Here is a 24,747-nt window from a genome sequence, read left to right as displayed (position 1 = left end):
GATTTTGCTTGCACATCAGGAGCAACTTCCTAATAAAGCTCATTCAATAATGGAACAGACTATTTAGGGAAGTTATGGACTCTCCTTGACCGAAGAGCTTAAAAGAGAGCTGAATGGCCATTTGTCATGCGTGTCTACATTGGCTGGAATAAATGTTCTGCAAGGCCCCTTCTATGCTATGATTCTGGGAAATACAAAAACTTTGTCTATGAATCTCTTCAGCATTGGCAGAGGCAATGCTATGGAGTAGTTAAAGCAATGAACAAAGGCTAGGGAAAAATATTTCAATTTTTAACCACCAAGAAACACATCACTTACTACTATGTAGGATGGGTAGACATAATAATAGGCTGTCTAGGTTTTGTCAATCAGCGATATAACACACTCATCTTCATGATTATCTGTTTTTAACTCACATGCTATAATGTTCCCATATCTATTCTTCGTTCTGTTTTGATCCTTTTTGGCCACATCCCAAGAAGCTGATTGTCCTTCAAAGAAACTCTTTCAAAATAAAGAGATAATTTATATTTATTTTAACGTTTTATTCATCCTGACACATTTTACATTAACATTGTTAGAGCATCAGTTGGGTTCTTGGTTTCTCTGAGTTTGATCGTTTTACTGGAGTTAGATATCAGCACATATATAGCTTTTTCTGGTATAAATACATGGAAATATTCTGCCAGGCAGAAACAAACTCAGTGCCTGGCAGTTTTGAAAAGTTCTAGAAAACACAAGAAGGCTTGTGGTGGGGAAAAAAATGAATCCTAATATCCTTGTTTCTCAACTTCAGCAATTTTAAAATGCTGAATGGGGAATTCTGAGAGTTGAAGTTAACAAATCTTAACATTGTTGAGGTTGAGTAATACTGCTGATGTAAATAAAATGATTAAACTACAGTCATGCAAAAAAATATACTTCTTAATTAAATAATTACAGGTAGTTCTCGACTTACAACTCTCCTATGCCTGCTCATTATGGTCATAGGATGTAATAGTCATAAAGTGGGTCACCCATGTGACCAACCTGGTTTTATCTTTTTACTGATGGTCATTAAGCAAATCAACATGGTCATTAAGGGGTGGGCTGTTTTTGTCCAAAACTTGAGGCAAACACCAGTTTTCAGCAAAAACATTGTAAATTGGGACCATGTGAACACCGGATGCTGCAAAAGGCTCTAAATGTGGATCAGTAGCTGAGTGCCCAAAATATGGTCACATGACTGCAAGGGGTGGAACTGATTGTCAGAACTTTGGAACTGTGTTGTAAGTCTCTTTTGTGAGGGGGAGGGATGCCTGTTGTAACTTTGAATGGTTGCTAAGCAACTATTCATAAATTGAGGACTACCTGTATTTCCAGCACAATGATAAAAAGCAAATGTAGCGTTTCTTGAAGTCAACAACTGAAAATAGGTTATAAAAACGTAAAATAATTTCAACTACATGGTGAGAAAATTGCGTACAATATGAGCTTGGAATTATGTAACAGTGATTTGGGGTTACTGGTAACAAGGTGTGGTGTTTTTTTTTTTAACTAATCTCCCATATAATTAATGGATCCATCAGAAAATATATATTGTAGTATTTATCCTGTATAATGCCTTTCTCTGTAACACAATGAACAAACAAACAAACAAACAAACAAATAAATAAAATATGTTTTTAAAAGTCATACCTGCTTTGTTTTATGTGGATAAAATGAATTAGTGACTCACATAGCAAAAACCAAAATCAAATATTAAAAGGTATATACATATTTCCTTTAAATAAAACTAGCTGATCAGCAAAGAATAAAACCAGTGTTTCCGAATCAGGATTCAAGGATCTATGTATGGTCTAGACAGGTCATTCACTTTTCATTCTAACTTGTCCAAGGTCTCTCTGCATGTAACACATATACATGGATGAATGGTCTCACCAGAATTGTATCTGATCACATGATGGGAACATCTTAACCCACCCACTTTCTGAAGTGAGGGTTGGGAGCGGGACATAGACAAAACATCTGGCCTTCTTTGTGGATCCCCCCACCCCAAACTTTTGAATACCTTACCTCCAGAGATTATGGTTTTAAAATATCTTAAAAGACAGGTTCCCCCCCCTCCAATTCTTAGGAGTAGGAATTGGAAAGAAGGTTGATTTATCTGCTGTGTTTTTTTTTTTCTCTTTTAACATCATGTAACTTACAGAGTCTTTTGATCAGGGTGGCTATAAAAAGCTACCAATAAATGTCCAAATCAATCAATCAATCAAATAGACAAAGAAGATTGGGGTGGGGGTTTTTTTTGGCAATGTATACGTATTGATGCTGCATATAGAGCCTTCCAAGGGAAACTTTTCAACAAATGACCTTTGCATGTAAGATTTGGTTTATATAATACCTGCATGGGAATGTTGAGGGAAAAATCTGTCCTTAAAAAGGGAGGAATATCTGTACGAGGAAGGTGTGTTTTTGACACTTTTCACTCTTTGCAACTCTCTGGTTCACATGTAATGCTTTTAAATTTTCCACTGATTCATGGCACATGGAAAATTATCTTTTAAAACAACGTAACCCCATGAAATATTCATTTTCATGCTCTTGTAATTAAGAACTCTCTCTCCTTGCAATTAAGAAGCTTTACTCTCAAAGGAACTCTCTGCTCTAGGTCAGGTAAAAAAGCAACCACTGACATTGTTACCTCGTACTCTTCTTTGAAGCCATAGCTGTCAGATGTTTTCATGAGATTAATATGCTGCAGCAAATCCGCTACTCTGATAGCAGGATGCAGTTGGCCAGTTTGGTAGGGGGATTCCGTTCCTTCGCAGAGATAACGAGGCACATCTAATAGACGACTCGACTCTGCTGTTGCACTGTGGTTTTCATCTGTGGTTATAAGAGCCCAAAGAATGGAAGAGTATTCAGCAACAACGAAACTGAAATATTCCTGCTACAGCCCATCTTCTCATGAGCTCATTTCAGCACTCTGCAAACATCTGGGTGCTATTTTGACTCTTACAAAAGAAAGCATAAGCAACAAGCAGCTGCCCCCACGTTGATCGAAAAGAGTGAGCTCCCTCCGTGTTCCCCCTCTTAAAGAAAGGCATCTCTCTTTGGCCTTCTCAGTCATTGACTCCTCCCCCCCCCACTCCCGATCTGGAAGAACATCCTCTTAAGAGATTCAGCATGACTCAATGGTGACTGATATTTATGAAAGAACACAAAGCAAGGTTACTTTAGCAGACATTTGGCGGAAGGTGAATTGAGGGAGACCTTCCCTGTGAATGACTGTGGGTTCCAACTTCTAATACCTACTCAGCAAAGGATTTTGCTACTGTGTTAAATATTTTGTGTTAAATATTTGTGAATGTTTATGTTTTTCAGTTCTATGCTCTTAGATCTTTTAATTCTGTCAATGCATGGTAGGACTGTAAGCTGTTCAGATGGTTCATAATTGGAATGGCTATATGCCAAATAAATATATGCATCCTCCCTCCCTCTCTCTCTCTCTCTCTCTCTCTCTCTCTCTCTCTCTCTCTCTCTCTCTCTCTCTCTCTCTCTCTATATATATATATATATATATATATATATATATATATATATATATATTTAAAAGAAGTTATGCTCAAAATGTACACTTAGAGACTTCAAATTGATTGAACTGAGCTTTCAGTCTGAGTTAGAAGAGACACGGGTATGTGTTGAATAAAAGCCTGATTTTGATTTATACACTGAGAAACCTGAAAGTGTTTATAATTGCAGTTCAACTTCTAAGTCCCATGATACTAACTGATTGTATAATTACATACCACTGTTCTTTGGGTTTAGAGAGGTTTTCAGCTACCTCCGTGCCTCCCAATTTGCTACCGGCTCACTTAAACTTAAATATTCTGCTATCTTCATAGCAGTTAATTAAAGTGAAGAGAAAAACAACTTTCAGAAAAGTTGCCAATTTTTGTTTGGTTCATGACTGCTGCATTACAGTAATTCATATACCTTTGGAAATTAATGGACTAACCTGTCTGATCCAGATTGTTGAAGCATCACAATAAACAGCTTTTATTGTTATAAGTAATAGAGCATGCATGACTTGCAGGTGCTCCCCTTAATTTACACATCGATTATAATGCCCTCAGAATGGCTTGAAGAGATTCATCAACATTGTTTTCTGAACAAAGACAACAGGGCTTGTAGACCCTACTGCACCCCATGAATGCCTTTCACAAACCCTAACCCCTAATCCGTTCAATTGACTGTTTCTTCTATACACACCTTATTAAATTAACTTGCACTATAAGTAAGAAGTCAAGGTCTCAATAAATACAATATTTCATATATTTATGTCGCATATAACTGAACAAAAATAATTTCATGGTTACACTGTATTTTCTCCAATACTTACCACTTATTGGAACTGGAAGACATTGAAGCATGTTAAAGCAAATAAAATATCTGAGACACATTTAAAACCAGCCAGCTACATGTTACGAAATCGTTTACAAGTTCTAGAAGAATTATAATGGAGATACTGAGGTAGGTTTTTGCCATTTTTGAAATCCTTTATACTATTTTTAATTAGCACATGTTGATAGAAATACTTCAAATTATATTTCACATGCAAAATGTTTAATTAATGAAAAACGACAAGACTAATATACTATTAGAGACCACGTATATTAACTAATGTATAAGTCAAGTGCAAACACCCACAACCTCTAGCTAAGGCATCTTGCTTCACGTAAAGGTGAAAAAGTTAACAAAAACTAATACAGTGATGGGAATGTATGCTGAAATCTGTCAATCTGTCAGTTTTGCCCTAGGTTTGCTCTTTGAGGTTCTAATAGATTAACCTTTGCATGTCAAAACAATCATTTTTGCCTACTTGGAGGTTCTGATAATGTCACGACAAATATCAAATATAATTTAGTGCCTTACTTACTACTACTATTACTAATGCCACATCAAATACAGTTGTTTAGTGCCTTAACAACTACAGTAAGACTCTTTCAATAAAAAGCATTAAGGAAACAACACTGAATCGTCTAGCTGAATTTTTATTGATTGCTTAGGGTTGTAAATTGTAAGTCACTAATTTATTAAATAGCTAAAGCTAAATAGGGGAGATCTGACATGAAGCTTTAGATGGATCTTACAAGTAGAAAAGAAGACTTAGTATAGATTTCAAACTGATGGACCTATCCAATGTTAGGTTTCAGAAGATTTTAGAAGGATGTTTTACAGGTTTTAGAAGGAAACAGAGGAAAGAATGAACTACTTAAAACCATCTAAGATATTCTTGAACAGTTTCCATGGTGGGTATACCATTTGGTATACCTTTCAGCTTAATCTGTTCTTTGAAAAGTATTAAGACAACTAAGCGATTCATGATTCTTATCATTTATATGCACTTTATTTAAAGTGTATAGTCCCTCCTGTTGCACTTAGGTTGAAGGTATGTATCATCACAATATTCATGAGTTTTCTAAAAATACAGAGATTTGATCCTGGAACTACCTAGAATGCCTCGGAATGACTTGGCATTCTGCCTAGAATGTTTGTTTTGCTCCTGGAAAATGTCTTTGATACCTGTGGTATCCTTCTGTATTGCTTGCTTCAGATGGGGGTTGATATACCACACAATCATTTTATTTGGCTAGATATGAATGATAGATTGGTACACTAATCACAAGGTTCAATTTTGACTCCCATGTTGTTTAAGATCTACAATAAGCCACAAGTTGAGACTTTTTGGAGAACACCACCACATCTAATATTATTTTAACTTCTGGAAATATAAATTTTCTTGCCATGAACCTACAGAGCAGTGATGGGCTAGAATAACTTTACACCACTATACCTAATTAGCTCCATGCTATCATTTTTTTTAAAAAGAATGGAGTATGTTCTGCAGAAGGAAAGCTATGTCATCAAGCAGCCATACATAATATTCCTTTACTATGGGGAGAATCTTGGTTGCTCTAAGCTGGCAGGCTAGAGCAATTTACTCAAAGGCTGAGGTTTACAGTGGAATACAAAGGGGTGGGTAGGTGACATTCACAAATATGGCCAGAGCTGAAATTTTTATTTTTACCCACAGAATTTCAGAGGAGGCTTTAGAACTATGTTAAATTAATTGTAAGATTTCCATCACAGTTTTATGAGGGTTTTTTTTTTGCTCCCAAATGGTAAAAAGAAAGGCCATCGTTTTTCAGAAATAGTAGTTTGAGTGTGTTCCAAAAACCACATAAATGAGCTTGGGAATGCTTGCATCCCGGCTATAGTTTATTAATCCCTATCTTAAGACAGAACCAGATCTATAGGCATGCACACATAAATAAAAATTCATGAACACTGCCACTGACTAAGCTATAAAATTACAAAGCTAACAATATCTATGTGCGCAAGGATGTGTAAAAAGCTTTTCAATAAATATTTTAGACAATGGGTATCTAACCTGCTGCTGTAGATATTGCTGAACTACAAGTCCCAAGATGCAATGTTTCTGGCTAGAGTTCTCAGAGTTCTTTTAGTACCACAACAGGTGTAACTGCATATTGTGCACCCATCTTTCAGCTCCTGAAAATTCTTGCTTACACCAGTGTGTCATTGGAAAATGAAACCTATACAGGTAGCTCTTGACTTACAATCAATTATTTAGTGTCATTTGAAGCTACAATGGCATTGAAAAAAGTGACAAGTGGTCATCAGACTTATGAGCCATTACCACATCCCCTAGGTCATGTGATCCAAATTGGGGTGCTTGGCAACTGGCATGTATTTGTAATGGTTGCAGTATCCTGAGGTCCTGTGATCATCATTCACGACCATCATTTAAGCTAGACCATGTGATTCACCCATCAACTTCAGTAATTCACTTAAAACCATAGCAAAAAAGGCCGTAAATCAGGTGCGACTCACTTAACAACCACCTTGCTTAACAAGGGAGATTCTGATTCCAATTGTGGTCTAAGTCAAGGACTACCTGTAGCTGAATATAGCAATAGCACTTAGACTTATATACTGCTTCACAGTGCTTTACAGCCCTTTCTAAGCAATTTACAGAGTCAGTATATTGGCCCCAACAATCTGGGTCCTCATTGTACCAACCTTGGAAGGATGGAAGGCTGAGTCAACCTTGAGTCTTGTGAGATTCAAACTGCTGATCTGCAGACAGCTGGCGGTCAGTAGAAGTAGCCTGCAGTACTGCATTCTAATCACTGCACCACCACGGCTCTTTATATATCTAATATTAAATATTCTGCTAAGCACCAGGCCTATTTTTTAAAATCTGTAACTAGCTGCTTGGACATGCAATAAACATATTTATTTACAAGGGTTGTAAGTCATGAAGGAAAAGAAGACAAAGGACTAGGTCCTCACCTAACACAGCAGTCGGCACAAGTGGATCATTGGGCACTGCGGGAAAACAAAGCTTATGAAAAAAATTCATTGCCTCCAACTGTTTTTTTTTTTTTAAGAAAAAAAGAAGCACAAACTTTTTGGAACATACAGCAAAGCCTATTCATCTTATTAGTGAAACAGGAAATACAAAACCACTTTGTAGAAAACAATGTTTGCTTTTTTACAGAATAAACAGTGCAATAAATGTATACAACTGTCGAAACAGGTTGGATTTAGTCATAATCTAAGCATTTTCTTCCTGAAAGCTAAGGAGAAAAGGCTTAGATAGTTTTACCAGAGCAGCTGCCAAAGGATCATTCAACTTTAGGAAGCAATTACTGCTCTCAGAATGCCTTGGGTTCAGCAAGGAGGACAAGCCAGAATTTTAAGCTTCCAAATGTCTAACTTTCTTAGTAGGGCAAAGTTTTGGCATGGCTTGAGTAAAGCTGTCGGCTGGCCAACATTCCTGGGGGAATTGGCAGGCAACGAAAAAAATCAATCTGGCCTCTTGAGCCCTGCAACTGGTCCTGTGCAACATGAGAGGGTTTCACTGCTCATTCCAACCATTATTGGAGATGAAGAACATAGCTCTTAGTTGATGGAGGTGGCTTTCTCTTCTCAGATTTGGCCTGGATTTTTCAACAACCATTTCCACATTGTTCAAATTGCTCAGTTCTCTTGAACTGGCTTGTTGTTGTTTTTTTTTCAGGGGAACATGGCCTTTGTAGAAAATAGGGTGGGAAAACTAACTAAAATTACAACCAAACCTTAAGATGTCTTACAGAAGTTCAGGGAAGAAAGGTTTCCTATATACCATTTCTTCCTTGTATACCTATGCATTGTATCCAGTAGTATATTGTTTGCAAGAGTCCTTAATACGCTTTTTGGTAATATCCTTATGTTTCTTCAGCTTCACATCCTACTCCTATTATAGAAGTTTATGTTCTGAAGTTATTGGCAGCAATACTGTTGTGTAACTAGAATAAACAATACCTTTTAATGGAACTCAAACACAGACATACAGATATACACAGTTACTAATTAGATGAGTAATTAGTATCTACATATAAATACAATATCCCAAACGGTTGAAATAAAAAGTAATTTGAGTATCAAATTATTTGTGTATGTGTACACACATATGCATACAATCATAGTGGGTTAGTGTGAGAATAATGGTAAAAAACATCTGATTATGGGGGAAATCTGTTTTTCTCAGACATGCTGTTACAGATTTTGAAATTCTATTTGCAAAATACAAGGTGTTTTTTTTTTTTTTTACAAAAATATATGCCGTTTTGCAGTGTAAGTTTTAAAGAGCTACAATTCTTTCCATACAGAGAGAACAATTGTATGAATCCATATATTGCATGTTCAATGTTGAAGGGAAAAAAAGTCAACATCTATCATTTTCTGTGGATTAATACTGGGGAAAATATGATGCAATACTAGAGTTTTTAATGAAAGAATAGAAAGTAATCATTGCCTGCTGTTTCTGAAGCAATTTACATGCTACAAAACTACAACAGTAATACATTGGGAAATCACTTAAAATATTATCTTGAAAAGGAATTTTCTGTGAGAATTTATATATGCATCAGTCTTCTAAAGTACTGCCCTTTATGTTTCTCATCTTTGGACCCAGCACTTATCCAGCAAAGAATTGGCAAGGCATTAAATTGTGGCTTTGGAGTAAACTTTCTACTCTTTTTGTTAGAGAATAGCTCTGTTCTTATTCGTTGTTATAAAATTGTATTTTATAAACAGGTATTCTAAATTTCTCTGTATTTGATTCTTTTTTTTTTTTTTTTGGTTTGTCTGGAAGAAAGACAAATGTTTCATAACTCTACTATCTCATTCCCTTGCATAAAATACATTTTTATGGTACCAAATGCAATGTACAGCAGATATAAACAGAAGTAAGATACCAACTTCAGTGACAATGGGACTATCATACTTACATCTGGGGTTGAAGTTATGAGAATCCATAAAGGTGACCGAAAGTGGATCTTCTGCATGGAGTGTGCTTTGATCAGCATAACTCCGATCCATGGCATTCACCATATGGGTCATTTCTTGTCTAGTGTTTCCCATGGCATCCTTCCGTTTCTTGGCCAATTTACTGCCCAACCAAAATCAAGAAAAGAAAAGCTTTAAAAAGTAATCACACTTTTATTATCTAATCGTAACAGCTATTCAGTGGTGAATGAATCTATTAAAACTAGCAGGTTTAGAGTTCACGGTAGCCATATACTTGAGTTTTTTTTGGAGGAAAGCTACATTTGCAATTTAAGACATTTAGGAAATCAGTATGCATTCAGAGAAATTAATTCAATTCTAGAGGGACTCACTTTTCAGCAGGCAAGTTCAGGATTTTAACTCTACACAATTCATCTTTTTACAATACCAGAATATGGCAATAATAGAAAAGTTATATGCATTCCCCTGCCAATGTTAAAGCACTGTTTATAGCAAATGCACATTATTTCAATATTCATAATTATTCAAATTAGAACTTCTGCCATTGTTTTATTTCTTGTGAGCATATCTTCATTTACATCCTATTTTGGTACATTATGATGGTATAAATAAAAATCTGGGGAAAAAATCCTCAATACGTAACACCTTATAATTACATTCTCCATTCCGTCTATATCATGATACATGGTTTGATCCTTCCCAGCATACAAATTCTTGGGTAAATATATATCAACAAAATGAGCATTATGATTTTATGTTTATTTAAGTTACCAATTATTTTCATTTTTTTTTTACTGCTGTATGACGAATGGGAAAGGGGACAACATTTCTCTTTCAATAGCTGCACATTTTATAGGTTTCACCTCTTCTACATCATGTTCAATGTTACCCAATGCTCTTTTTAACATGTGTACAAAAATGCTGAAACAGGTTATACTGAGTTTGGGACTCAGTGCTACGAATATGCTTATATCAACTACTGATTCTCTTTTATTTCTATCTAAATCCAAGGAAGGCCTTCAGTTTTAAAACTAATTTCTTATGTTGGCAAAACATGGGAAGAAAGAAATCAAACAAATAGAGGCTTAATCCAGAAAAATCATTGAATTGAATTTTTTATAGGATGAATTGAATTGATTTTTTATAGGATGAATTTATTTTCTTCCTCAATATACATTTAGCTCTTTGTATTCTCGGGACTAGCCTTGAAACTGGAACCCCAAATTTAGGTCACACTAGGAATAAACCAAGAAAGCCAGCTGGACTTACTTTTGGAACTGTCAAATCTGACTTTGATGACATATAGCTTGAATCTCCACTACTTTTATTCACATATTATTTCATTACTATAGATATATAATTTTGTCTGCTTGTTTGTTTTTTTGTTAAATGCCGTGGCTGCTATTCTTATTTTGTATATCCACCTCTACCTCTGTTTAACTATTTATCTAGCTATCTAGCTATACTGTTTTTCATGTATAAATTCAGTGTCAGTCACACAGCAATCTCACAAGAACTGGATTATCTATGGAATTGATATTCACCTATGAGCACATATTATTATATTCCACAGCAGCAACTAATTGTGTCTCTATGTTATGAGCAATTGCTACAGGCATTATCCATTGCATATTCTAAAATCCACAAGGCAGAGTGATAGTATTAAGTAGTCAACACTGTCCAAGTTGATGCCTATTCTTAACTATATAAATAAAATGTTCCTGTTATTGTTTATCACAACATTTACTACCCTGTTTCCCCGAAAATAAGACATCCCCTGATAATAAATCCAATCCGGCTTTGAGCTCATGTACTAAAATAAGCCTCTCCCCCCAAAATAAGCCCTCCCCGAAAATATTTAAATGCAGACCTGGAAATCAGGTAAGACGGCAAGAGTAGCGCCAATTTATTTATTTATTTATTTATTTATTTATTTATTTATTTATTTATTTATTTATTTATTTATTTTGTCGCATTTCTATGCCGCCCAACTCCCCAGGGACGGCAAGAGTAGTGACATTTTATTTATTTATTTATTTATTTATTTATTTATTTATTTATTTATTTATTTATTTATTTATTTATTTAGTCACATTTCTATGCCACCCAACTCCCAAGGGACGTTGAGCGGCTTACAACAAAGAATAAAACAATGCGAACAATCCCATAAAAAATGTTAAAAAGAAAAACATTAAAACATTAAAAACTTTAAAAACGTTAAAACACATGCACTCCAATTCATGGCCAGGTCTCGCAAGATCATTATAATGAGATCAACGGCCCAGGCCTGCCGGAAGAGCCAGGTCTTCACCGCTTTGCGGAAGGCCAATAGGGTGGGGGCGGTCCAGACTTCAGGAGGTAATTGGTTCCAGAGAGCCGGAGCAGCCACAGAGAAGGCCCTCCCCCGTGGGCCCACCAGCTGACATTGTTTAGCTGACGGGACCCGGAGGAGACCGAATCTGTGGGATTTTACCGGTCGCTGGGAGCTATGTGGTAGAAGGTGGTCTCGAAGATAGCCTGGCCCTGAGCCATATAGGCTTAAAGGTAATAACCAACACCTTGAATTGTACCCGGAGACCAATAGGGAGCTAGTGCAGCTCGCGGAGAATTGGTGTAATGTGGGTGTATCTAGGCGCACCCACTATAACTCGCGCAGCTGCATTCTGGACCAACTGTAGTCTCCGAATACTTTTCAAGGGTAGCCCCATGTAAAGCGTGTTGCAATAATCCAACCGTGAGGTGACAAGGTCATGAGTGACTGTGAGGAGAGCCTCCTGATCCAAGTAGGGTCGCAATTGGTGCACCAGATGAACCTGTGCGAAGATCTCCCTAGCTACAGCTGTCAGATGTTGTTCCAGTCTCAACTGTGAGTCTAGAAGGACACCCAAATTGCGAGCCTGTTCTGAGGGGGGCACTTTCTTGCTCCACGTACCCCAAAATAATAAGCCCGAAAATAAGGCCAAGCGTTTATTTCAGGATTTAAAAAAATATAAGATAGGGTCTTATTTTGGGGAAAACATGGTAAGTGAGACTAAAGATTATCCCAACAGAGATTATCTTGCTGTCACATTATAATAAAAAGAAAGGCAGATGAGCTTGATTTTCCCCTTAAAACAGATGTCACTGAATGCAACTTAATGCCATTAAGACCTACTTAGGAAATCTCTTTTATCATTCTTATGGTCAGGGAAAATCCAGTCAAAGGTAACATAAGGACCTATAATTTGACAATTATAAAAAAATACTACAGTATTGGGAAAGTACTTTAAGTGCTTTGTCACATTAATCTAGATTGCTTCATACTTGAGTCACTTATTAAGACATAAAGATATTTATCTTTATGTCTTTTTGTATATGGCATATTAAAGAAAGGTAAAATTTCTCATAGCTACTGGGAAGGGGAGATGGGCAGAAGCTCAATAACAAAATACAACTTTTTTTTCCTCAAAAAAAGACAAATAAAAAAAAAGATTGAACACTAAATCCTATATTTCTTCGTTTGACCTCCCAACACAAAGTATATCTCCCTCTCTTAGAAAGAAAACTGGTGAAGCTCAAAAACAAATAATTTGGCCAAAGTACTTATCTAAGAACATAAGAGTGCCAAGGTCACCTTAATCTAGCATTTTGTTTCTCACAAAAGATGATCAAATGCTGCAGGTGCTACCAAGAATCTGCTCCCTTAACGTAAAAAATATCAGTTTAACCAAAGGTAAAATGGCAATATTAAGAAAAGCTGTCTCACCAAAACTGTGCATGTAAACACATACAAACAGAGGATGCTTTCCTCCACCCCATACCAAGAAGAAACAGAGAATGAAGCTGGGAGCTGGGAGGACTGTATGTTGAAAAAGAACCATATTAGCCTGAAAACCAGACATCTTAATGAGAATAGTTGTTTTCTACTGAGTAGCTTAAAGAAATTGTGCAAAGAGACTGTCCTTGGTGACTACAGCTTCATTCAGATGGAATTTATCCACTAGGATCCTAAAGGTGCTTTTTCAAGAGGCAATTGGACTTTCTGGTTTTTCTCTGAAGATGTTTCGCTTCTCATTCAAAAAGCTTCTTGAGAGCTGTAGAAGCTCCTTGGATGGGAAGTGAAATGTCATCAAAGAAAAACCAGATAGTCCAGTTCCCTTTTGAAAAATTACCTTTGGGACAACCATGACCTGGATGACTGAGAATCTCCATAGACATCTACTGGCATGGAAGGAAACTGATAAGTAAAAATTTCTGCTGGTTCGAATCTCTCCAAGGCTCAAGGTTGACTCAGCCTTCCATCCTTTCTAAGGTAGGTGAAATGAGGACCCATTTTGTGGGGGTAATAAGCTGACTTTGTATAAAATATACAAAAGAATGAAGGCTATTGCTTAACGCATTGTAAGCCGCCCTGAGTCTCCGGAGAAGGGCGGCATATAAATCAAATTTTTTAAAAAAATGTAGCAGAGATAGGGGAAAAAAAGGAAAATAAAGTATTGTACTAATGAATTTTTTAGGAGAAAAACGAACACTCCCTCTCCCCAATGATAGGTGTCCTACCAGATTTGAAAACATGGAAGATGAACTAATGAGTGTCATGCTGATGGTGAGAACAGATTCTAATTGTTCCATACAGAAGAGGTAGGGGAAAATGCTTGTTTTCCCTCTACATAATAGTCCCATTAATTTAATTTAATTTTTTAATTTGATTTTTATATGCCGCCCTTCTCCGGAGACTCAGGGTGGCTTACAATGTGTTAAGCAATAGCCTTCATACTTTTGTATATTTATACAAAGTCAGCTTATTGACCCCACAAACTGGGTCCTCAATTTACCTACCTTAGAAAGGATGGAAGGCTGAGTCAACCTTGAGCCTGGTGAGATTCGAACTTACAGTAATTGCAGACAGCTGGTGTTAATCACAATGCTATCAGTCTGCTGAGCCACCAGGCCCGTTTTAAAAAATTAAAAAAAGGAACCTTTGTATAGGTAGTCCTTGACTTATAACAGCTCATTTAGTGACTGCCAAATTAGCTTGACAACCGTGTTACTAACTTAACAATTGCAATGATTCACTTAACAACTATGGCAAGGAAGATAAAAAAAATGAGGCAAAATTCACTTAATAAATTGTCTTGCTTAGCAACATAAATTTTGGGCTCAATTGTGGTTTATAAATCAAGAACCATCTGTACAGTTAAATTCTGATAGACTTTAAGATACATTAGTAAAATCCAACTTCTTGTGGCCATATGGATATCTCCATTCTTTTTGGAAAATTACTGAAGTGCTTTTTTTTTCTTTTCTTCTAGGATGTTCATTTCATTTCCTAGTCTAGTTTACAGTCCTTGGATTTCCTGGTAATTGCTCATTGAAACACTAGCAAGATCCAGCTTTAAAATAATTGCTCTATGGTTAAATCTCTATAGCTCTTGAATGGGTGGGGAAAATAATGGTGAAACTGATGGTGATTGTTACAAGTTTCAGCTACTGTCTTGTGTGCATATAATCTACAAAGCAGAAAATCAGAAAGTTTCTACATGCTTGTATGTTTACAGGTCCCGAATAAGCTTGTTTTTATTGTTTTAACACATGCTTTGAGACACTTTGCCCTAATAATGGTTGCAGATTATATTTAAAGCTGTAGCTATCAAGGTCTTTTTACAAGTGTAAAAATGAAATGTCATGAATTGAAATACAGGCAATTTATTGCTATCTTTGAATTTTGCACTTTGTTCAAGGCATTTATTGTTCTGATAGCTTTACCATCCTTCACACTAAAGTTTTCAATTAAAGTATTCAATCTTAATGTCCCTCTAGGGAAGAAGAAGAAAAAGAAGAAGATGAAGGAGGAGGAGGAGGAGGAGGAGGAACCACCAGTTACATTTTACTAAACCCTCTTCTGAAGCACCAATTTATAAACCTTCACAAAAATCCTCCAGGATTTGAAGTGGAGTTCTGAGATGCAACCAATGGTGAAATTCAATTTTTTTTACTACCAGTTCTGTGGGCGTGGCTTGGTGGGCGTGGTGTAGCTTGGTGGGCATAGCTTGGTGGGTGTGACAGGGGAAGGATAGTGCAAATTCTCCATTCCCACCCCACTCTGGGGCCAGCCAGAGGTGGTATTTGCCAGTTCTCCAAACTATTCAAAATTTCCGCTACTGATTCTCTGGAACCTGTCAGAACCTGCTGGATTTCACCCCTGGATTCAACTAGAGTAAGGACTGAACTAACTTTCTGGATAGGGCAAGGCGAAAAGTCAACAGCATTCAGTCTTCAAGAAGCAAAGACATGAAAAAGTTAATTTCTATGAAAAGGCCACAGCAGATTTAGGGAGTTTCTCCACATGATTTCTGAAGTGATGGTTGCCAGGAAAAGGAAAGTACACAAAGTTTGTCATTCAACAGTCAATAATCTATGTTATAATAATAAACAACAACACCTTCCTTAGGATAGTGTACGTTCAAACTTTCGAGTTGCACAATTATTCAACTGACAGAACAGTGGGTAATGCTAAAAATGTGGAGAAGGAAGGAAACAGATGATTAATGTTCAACTCAGGTTTGCTGTTAGTTACTGAGAATGTTCTGCAAACATTCCAATTAGGTCTAATGAGTTGCTGATGCGGCTCTATTTTGAACCTAGAATCCTCCCCAAGGACTGCTGGGGCAGAAAAAGAAACATGCTAATAAAAATGGTTGATTCCTCCATTGTTGGGGGAAAAACTATCCAATACTTCCAACCCTCATCTATTCTTAGGTGAAAGTACTGTGGCAGTCATAAACAGAAAATAACTGAAAGTAATAGAAAGATCTAGAAATTTGATTTTGGATAGATACATACAAGCACACATACAATATGAATATTTTTATATCACTAGGTATCATGACAAAAAGTTATTATTTTAAAGAGATACACAAACTGAAAAACTTGGCTGCAAAGAAGCCTTCTTGTAAGATGCCTATGAAATTGAATGTTATTTTGTTTGTGTGTATACATATACATTGTGCATATACTTTTACATGGAGGAGAGCCATGTGAGTCTATGATAGGCCAAAACCAGAAATCTGCTAGCACCTTTTCATATTAACAATTTTAATTAAAAGGCATAAATGTTTGTGAACTGCAACTCATGTGATGATGTCAGATTAAATCAAATTTGGATCCTAAATTATCGGTATTGACTTTCTGGAATGTGAACTGTTAGCCACCAATAAAAAAACATGAAGTATGTTCCTCAGCCTGAAAAATGTTGTGCCTCTCCAATTAAAGGAACTATAAAAGTTTTTATCTCTTTTTATAATCAACTTTGCAACTTGAAAATATTTCAATGAATTATTTTTAATAATTATTTTAATAAAAATAATAAATTCCTGAAAATCCAAATAATGTGGTTTTGTAGAAACAAATCCTCGGATTCAGCAATAGTATTCCCCGAACCATAGTATTCCCCCCAAAACTCTCTAACTTTAACAAAAAGTAACTCCATGTACCATTGGCTCTTCAGCTCTTCAGCACAGTCAGCTGAGGAAGGCTGAACATATGTCAGCATCGTTTTTGTCTGATTCTGAAATAATGGACCTGCTGATACTTGGATGACTATGTACAGAATGGGAATTACTATAAGCTAGATTCAGAAATGGAAAAAAATATAACGGAAATAAAGAATGACAAACCACTTCCATATTGTTTCTAAGAAAACAAGACTAACGCATCCCTGAAATCATCGGGCATCACAGGAGAGTTAAGTACTCTTTAGATACTAAGTATAGAAGAGTATTATTAGTTGTGACATAATTCTTCTGCACACATGTACAGAACTACTTCAAAAAGAGTCCTAGTGAGAGGGAAGATATATCCTATGTACATATTTAATTACTTCTAGCTGTGCAAATTGTTATTTAAAAAGGGAATTACAATTTTTCATAATAAACCAAAGGGCATTAGTCTACAGATGTTAAGTTAGGTTTTCTTTTAACGAAAAAATAAGAAACGGTCTCTAAGTAAATCTTTGATAACTTTGCTTTAACTAAGACTTTGACTTAGTAGATTTTGGATGCCATGGACAAAATGTATCTGTTTTTGCATTTAGCCCATTTGGTATTTTTAGCATTTGTAAAATACACATCCTAAAATCACATTTAGATTCTATGCACATTCTGCTTTAAACCAACACGACCTTTTCCCTATTAATGCATTAAATCCACAATTTATTCTGTTTGGCAAATGATTACTATTTATTTGCCAAAGAAAGCTTTATTGCAATGCAAGCTGGTGCATGCCTTATACGGTAGGCATATTTAACTTAATTTTGCTTAAATTCTGCCTATGACAAATCTTTTCAAAATAGCTGGAACATAAACTATATTTTGATATACCCAAAGGTCCTGATTCTTTAGAGAAAAGAAAAATCAGCATTCCTTAGTGATTAAGCAGTGACAGCCCAGTCAATGGGTGATAGTTATATATTGTTATCATGTTTTATTATATTGGATAATCTTATTCTCTATTAATTAGCCAAAGTCATTTTAGAACTCATAAACTAATTAACCAGGTTTATTAATAAAACTACACTTTTTACTGCACTTTGAGCATATTTGCCATACTAAATATGGTAAATTTCAACATATAAAAATTGCTCCAGACCTTCCATTATCTTGTAACTATTTCCAGCTATTATTTTGGGAAAAGGTCTTAATCAGAAGGGATGAATGAATTTATTTTCCATTTCCTGAACATTATGGTGGTTGGGAGCAAAGAGATGTAAGAAAATAGAAAATAACTTGCCACTTCCTTGTACTACTATACAGGTAGTCCTCGACTTACAACAGTTCATTTAGTGATCATTCAAAGTTACAGCAGCACTGAAAAAGTGACTTATGACCGCTTTTCAACCTTACAACCATTGCAGCATACCCATGGTCACGTGATCAAAATTCAGACACTTGGAACTGATTCCTATTTATGACGGTTGCAGTGTCCGGGCATGTGTGTGTGTGTGTTACATGATCCCCTTTTGTAATCTTCTTATAAGCAAAGTCAACGGGGAAGCCAGATTCACTTAACAACCCTGTTACTAATTTAACAACTGCAGTGATTCACTTAACAACGGTGGCTCAAAAGGATGTAAAATGGGACAGCATTCACTGAACAAATGTTTCACTTAGCAACAAATGTTTTGGGCGCAATTGTGGCTGAGGACTACCTGTATTTACTTCAAGCTACAGAGTTGGATTAAACAGAGGATATTTTTACAGCCTAGGAGAAAAGGTAAAAGCAGCCAGCAATTGAAGAGGAATGTTAAAGAAAAAGGAACTGAGGCAGAAAATATGTTCATTTTTATGTAACAAATATTACCAAAAGGTGACCAGTTGGATCTAATTCTCCCAGTGAGTAAAATAGGAATCACACTTCCCATTGAGCAACACAAAGGATTCTACTGCTGGAGATGGATATAGTCATTTGTTTCCTTTTTGAATGGTAAATCCTTTTGAGTAAATGAGTATGCTCCCTATCAATTCCCTAAAATAAGATGGAGTTACAACCTTCTCATTCAAAAGATAATGTTTAGACACCTAAGTCTACACAGGATGGAGCTCAAGCTTGATTTTAGAATAAAAATACACAGTGGAGATATATTTAATAAAAGGGTCTATGTGTGGGTAGCCTACATCCAATTAGAATACAATAACCTTTAAAAAATAAAGCAACCCCCTCCTAAAATTATATGTGGCTCCATAAAAACTGTCAAAATGATATGGGAAATTTTAGTGAAATATTAATCCTATTTCTAGACTTTTTTTTTTTTTTTTTTTACGAAAAGGGATACTGCATCTTCAAAACATATAAAGAAGTAAAGTCACCCATTTCTACTTACAGGTAGTAGGAGTAAGAATAGTAGCTCCTCCTGGCAAGCAAATCACAGACAGTGGGAAAAAAGAAGCAATGGTGAATGAAAAGCGTGACTCTGTCACATTCAATAAAGCAGAGAAATGTGCGTTTCAAAAAAAAAAAAGAATTAAAAATCATGTTTTCTTTGTTAGCATTACAATCTTGCTCATGCACTGATTAGCCTTACAGAGCCATGCAATTAAAAAAAAAACATGTTAGCATATAAAAAAAAGATTTCAATAACAGAGGGAGTTCACTAGAGAAAAATGACATGCTAACACTTTATTTATTGCAGAAAAAAAAATGGAAACCAAATTGGGTTATGTTAGTTCGGCATGCAGCATAAATGTGATGACTGGTAACTATCTAAATGCTATGAAATACAAAACAGCTGTGTACAGTTCTTGTGCTCTAAAGTTTACTTTCCTTCTTCTCTCTTTTAGCTTTCAGTTACAAACTCAAAGGCTAGTAGTGGCGGAGACAGGTTAACCAACAACTACTGTAAGACAATTACGTACAGGTATACAGGCGCAAATTTTTGCTAAGCCATAATGTTTTTATAGGTTTTCAGATGAATAATGTGCAAATAAAGCCATTATGGCATTTGTGTTATGTGCGAACCAGGCAACTATAGCTCATCCAAAAAAAAAAAAAAAAAAAAAAAAAGGGGGGGGAGGGAGGGAATTAAAAAGACAACCAGAACAGAGGCTTAGTATTATGTATGAATGCAGCCAATGTACTGTGCTCTGGCATTCTACAGTAGAAGGGTGTGTATATTAAACCCATATATACACACACAGCTGCTGTTTTTAAATCTTCAAACTGAAAATACTGATATATGCATTCTTAGCTTCAAAAATGAGAAATAAAACAAATGGAAGGAGATGATGTACATTTGGAAATATTTCAACAATGGTTAAATAATACAGTATTTGCTACTCAAGAGATGCAGTATCCCTTTTCTTAAAACTCAGCTGTATAACTTTGTAAAACTCTATAGTAACTAATAGAGTTTCTGTCCACTTCAAAATCTGCAGAAAATGATAAGGCAAAGCATAAGAACATCTCTGGTTTGTGAAATCATACACAAGTGCTTACCAATCAATGTTTCCCCCCAAATTTGGAAAATCTATGCAAGATTAGAACTGTTAAATCTGTGTGAAATTCAGAAGCATTTTTCTGAGTTTACTAAAATGTTGCTGTATCAAAAGGGATACCACATAATGGAATCTCTAATATGTATGCACAGAATTATAATCAATATAATTATTCTATAGCACCTGGAATACACTAAGCACTTAGGTTAAAGCAGAAAGTGTTTTCTAACACCACTGAATTTACGTGCTGCTATGTATATAAAGAAACATTTCTTTATTCAGCAAAAATATAAGACATGTTTTCCTAATTCATGGGAGAATGGATTCATTAAGATCCCAATTAAAATGGAGGCCTGGATGGATACTTTTGACCAGTGGTATCAGTTCTAGTCAGAAGGGAAAGAAAGAGCTCCATGCAAGAATCAAGTATCACAGGAACCAATGGGTTGAAACTAAGGTAAGAAAATATATGCTTATGTATATGTGGGGCAAGGTAGGAAATGTTAGTAATGTAAATGGATTCAAATCTCCACTTATGCTATAAAAGATGCTAGGTTTTTTGGCTGTAGTTCCATGTAAAGTTAAGTACTGTACATCATTATAACCTGTGTAAGAATCCAATGGGGAGCTGCTCACACAAATGGCTTATTGGATACTTACTTATCCATTATCTATCTCAATCTCCATCTCCAAATGGCTTTTCACTGGGGAAGTGATCTTGAAGGGTATCCAAGAGCCAAGCTAGGTAGTGTACTAGCCATATGACCACATGCTCACTTTTCTTGTGAAAACCCCTGTAGATTTGACTTCCAACAACAGACAAAGCTAAGGATGGTGGCAGCTAAACATTCAAGGAGGATGAATTATTTCTTTCATTTATGCAAGCTAATTTTTTACCAGATTTAGATGAAAGTGGCTACTATTTAGGTGAAAGGGGCTACTATGGAATGGTATGATCAAGTAAAGAAGGGCTCTAGTTAGCAATGCTCCCTGTAATGCACATCTGACTGAACCTTTTCACCATTTTCTGTATCCTGGTGTTGTGTAAAGATGTCTGTTTACTGCTTATTTTGGAAGGGAAGAAAGAAACCGAGTGGCTTTTCTATTAGACTAGTTATCCTCATTTTAAAAAATTGAATCAGATCAAAATTGCTACCTAATTTAACAATGTTTCAGGTTTTGGTGTTGAAGAATTTTGTAGCAATATACTACAGTTAGTGGAGGCACGGTGGCTCAATGGCTTAAAATATGTTGGAGAAGGTCTATACTCTGGTGGTTTGAGTCCTACCACCACCTGAGAGTGGGAGCTCCCGCCACCTGCCTCAGCTTCTGCCAACCTAGAAGTTCGAAAACATGTAAATGCAAATAGATAAATAGGTACTACTTTGGCAGGAAGGTAACAATGATCCGTGTTTTGCCGTATGCTTTGTGCTGTGGTGTGATGTCCTGCTGGCCATATGTTCACAGAAATATCTTCAAACAGCGTTGGCTCAATGGCTTGAAGAAACAGTTGAATACTGTCTCTAAAGTCGGCTACAGTTAGCAGAGTAAAACCTACAGGGATTCCTTTATTTTTTACCTTTTATTATAGTTAGTTATAGTTAGTTTATCTATAATATTTATTTATTATAGTTATTTATTTATTTATTTTATCATAAATATTTATTTATGATAGAAGAAACATGTGAATCCAATACCAAATAAATCTAAAGCCATCTGGAATAAGAAATTGAAATGTGGGGCTTTCAGGGTCAATTAACGCGCTCCAATAATAATACTTCTGTGAAAATTCTAGACAAAGAATTGCTATCTATTTAATGTAACAAACGGGAAAGGTTTCCATCCATCTCCTTTTAATCTGAATTAATAGAGTTCATCAGAAAATTCTTACACATTATGAAATAGATCAATGCGATAAAGGTTCACACACTGCAGGGTCAGCAAACTTATTAATGACATGATAAATTAGGAAAGGTGGAGCATAGCTATGAAAATGTCATGCAAATTAAACATGAGATGCTGATGAACTAGATTGGGTAATGAACCGTGCATCTAATAAAACTCCTCCACTGAAATTGATTTCCTCAAATAGGAAGAAACCCTCGCTCCACCCCCTGCAAAATAACTCCTCCAACATAATTTAAGGAACTGTTGACAAACTAATTCTGCAAAGTGTAGTTTGTAACAGCGTTGGGGTGTTCTCCCTACTGGAAATGAAATGAGAACTGAAAACTTTCTGTGGATCATAGCTGAAATTCACCAGAATGATGGTGAATCCAAGTTTACAACCTCTAAGGCAGAGATGTTTCCCAGGATTAAGCAAAGTGAATTGCAAAATGTCTAGCCCATTTTTTTGAGCTGGACTTAAAGGAAAACTCAAAGGGGAACCTCATATAAACGTATGTATGTATGTATGTGTGTATGTAAGTTTTGGTGTATTCGGGTCTTTTCCCGTGGAAGATTGAGAGTATCCTTTCCTCGCACAAGCACGAAGCCGAAGACACCAGCCTGAAGATGACGAGTGAGACCTCATCGAAACATCGCCAAGATACTCTCAATCTTACACGGGAAAAGACCCGAATACACCAAAACTTGCATACATACATACACACACACACACACACACACACACACACACACACACACACACACACATTCCCCAAGTCATTGAGTTTCCCTTTTTCACTGTATTTTTCCCCCAGAGTATGAGATCTGTATCTCCATGACCATTAATGCTTACTCTACTGGCCCGATTATTCTATATAAGCAGCTGTAAAACAAGTTAACAGTGTCCTCAGTGCTGCTAGTGGAAAAGCCATTATAATTGATCACAGGTTAGCCTCACAGAAAGGTCTAATAGTTTGGTGTAAATGTCAGCATGAGTGCTGACATTATGATAGGTTTGTAAGGAAGTGTCACATCCTCAGGAGCAGCTGTTGGCTATCTGATATTCTGAGGACATTTCTCACTGGCCTGTCTTTACAGTTCTGGCGATCACATTTCTTCATCGTTTGTCAAGGAGAACTTCCAGCTAAAAAGCAAGAAAGCTATTTACTGATCTGCCCCTTAATTTGCACAAGTGGATTTCTCATCATTTTTTACTATGAACTGGTTTGTAGCATTTCTTTTTAAGCACAGAGGTACACAACAGGAAAAAAAAAAGTGAAAGCACTATTGGGAGAAATCACATATGTGTCTAACTAACACAAAACACTATTAGCATACCTAAGGGTTCTAATGCAGACGTTTCTCCTCCATGTTATATATCTCCAGGGGAATCATTGTAAAAAGGCAATAAATTAAAAAAAAAATCTATTGGAAACCATTAAGACATAAATATGATTTTTAGGCACAGTGTCTAATTTTTTTCCCCTACTTGGAAAACTGAAACAGAAAATTCATTTCACTTTAACATAGATAAGAGATACAAAAATACCCCTATTTTTATTCCTTCCTTGCCTAGAATAAAAACAACAATTTTGCAACTGATCTCTGAAGCAAGACATCCGTAGCTCAGTGATAGAACAACATAGTCTGAATTCATAAAGTCTGCATATGATTTTTATCATTCTCCATTTAAGGGGATCACAAGTGGCAGATGATGTGAGAGACTTTTAAGTGATATTTTAAAGAACTAGCTCTCTGTCCCATGAGTCCTAGGCTAGATGGAACAAATCACGTGACGTGATAAAACAGCTTCATATTAAGCAGCCATTTTGCTCATTCAGATGTGTGAGAGAAATAGAAACAGCAAGGAAAAAGGATCTGAAAGCTATTCGTTAAGTCATATATGTTGATCCGGAAAATGTGTGTCAATTAACAAAGTGTTTAAAACGTACCAATAAAGTGTGTTTAAAAAAAATAAAATTATAGATTTTTTTTCTTTCAGAATTACTTCTACTTCCAGAAGGTGGTGCTATTGATTTTTGTTGTTACTTTGATATTGCTGAGATTTTTTTTAAAAAAGGAAATGAAACACCATTTAATATCCTTTTGCATTTTAAGGTCTGCAGGCCTATATAGCCCAATGGAAAATTTATGATAAGGTAATGTGATTTTAACTATAACTTTCATCACTTATAAAAATACAAATGAAGGTAACATAGCTTGTAAAATATTTTCCAAGATAAGTAGGCCAGACATTTCACAATACAAGAGAATAAGGAGGGCTAATTGAAACAGCAAGTTCACCTTAACCCTAATAAAATACAAGAAATGTTCTGAAGGTAAAAAGGTATTATTTCAATTTTACCGGTCACTGTCTTTACAGTTTGCACAACTCAATACTAAAAAAAAAATAAATTGATTTTTACAGTAGAATATTGGTTTCTGACTTTACGAAATACCTTCTGTTTGTGATAAGATGCTCTCCCTACTACCATTCTTCTACAATGAACTGTGAACAAATTTCTTATCA

The 24,747-nt window shown here is 35.8% G+C and overlaps 1 protein-coding gene across 2 annotated transcripts in view; it reads right to left on the bottom strand.

The window, feature by feature from the left end:
- PTPRK (protein tyrosine phosphatase receptor type K) overlaps window positions 1–24,747 on the bottom strand; it is a 376,839-nt gene that overhangs the window by 27,947 nt on the left and 324,145 nt on the right. For both annotated transcript variants that reach the window (XM_070932720.1, XM_070932721.1), the window contains exons 15-18: window positions 9,345–9,505; window positions 7,363–7,398; window positions 2,684–2,868; window positions 417–504 (exon numbers count right to left, since the gene is read on the bottom strand). In XM_070932720.1, the coding sequence (XP_070788821.1) occupies window positions 417–504; window positions 2,684–2,868; window positions 7,363–7,398; window positions 9,345–9,505 (470 nt within the window). The remainder of the gene's footprint in view (window positions 1–416; window positions 505–2,683; window positions 2,869–7,362; window positions 7,399–9,344; window positions 9,506–24,747) is intronic.

Source organism: Pituophis catenifer, unplaced genomic scaffold (genome assembly GCF_029215685.1).
Source record: "Pituophis catenifer annectens isolate HBS135680 unplaced genomic scaffold, rPitCat1.0.hap2 SCAF_1, whole genome shotgun sequence".
NCBI lineage: Eukaryota > Metazoa > Chordata > Lepidosauria > Squamata > Colubridae > Pituophis > Pituophis catenifer.
Note: the sequence above shows the minus strand (reverse complement) of the source record. Positions and strands in the feature narration are given on the sequence as shown.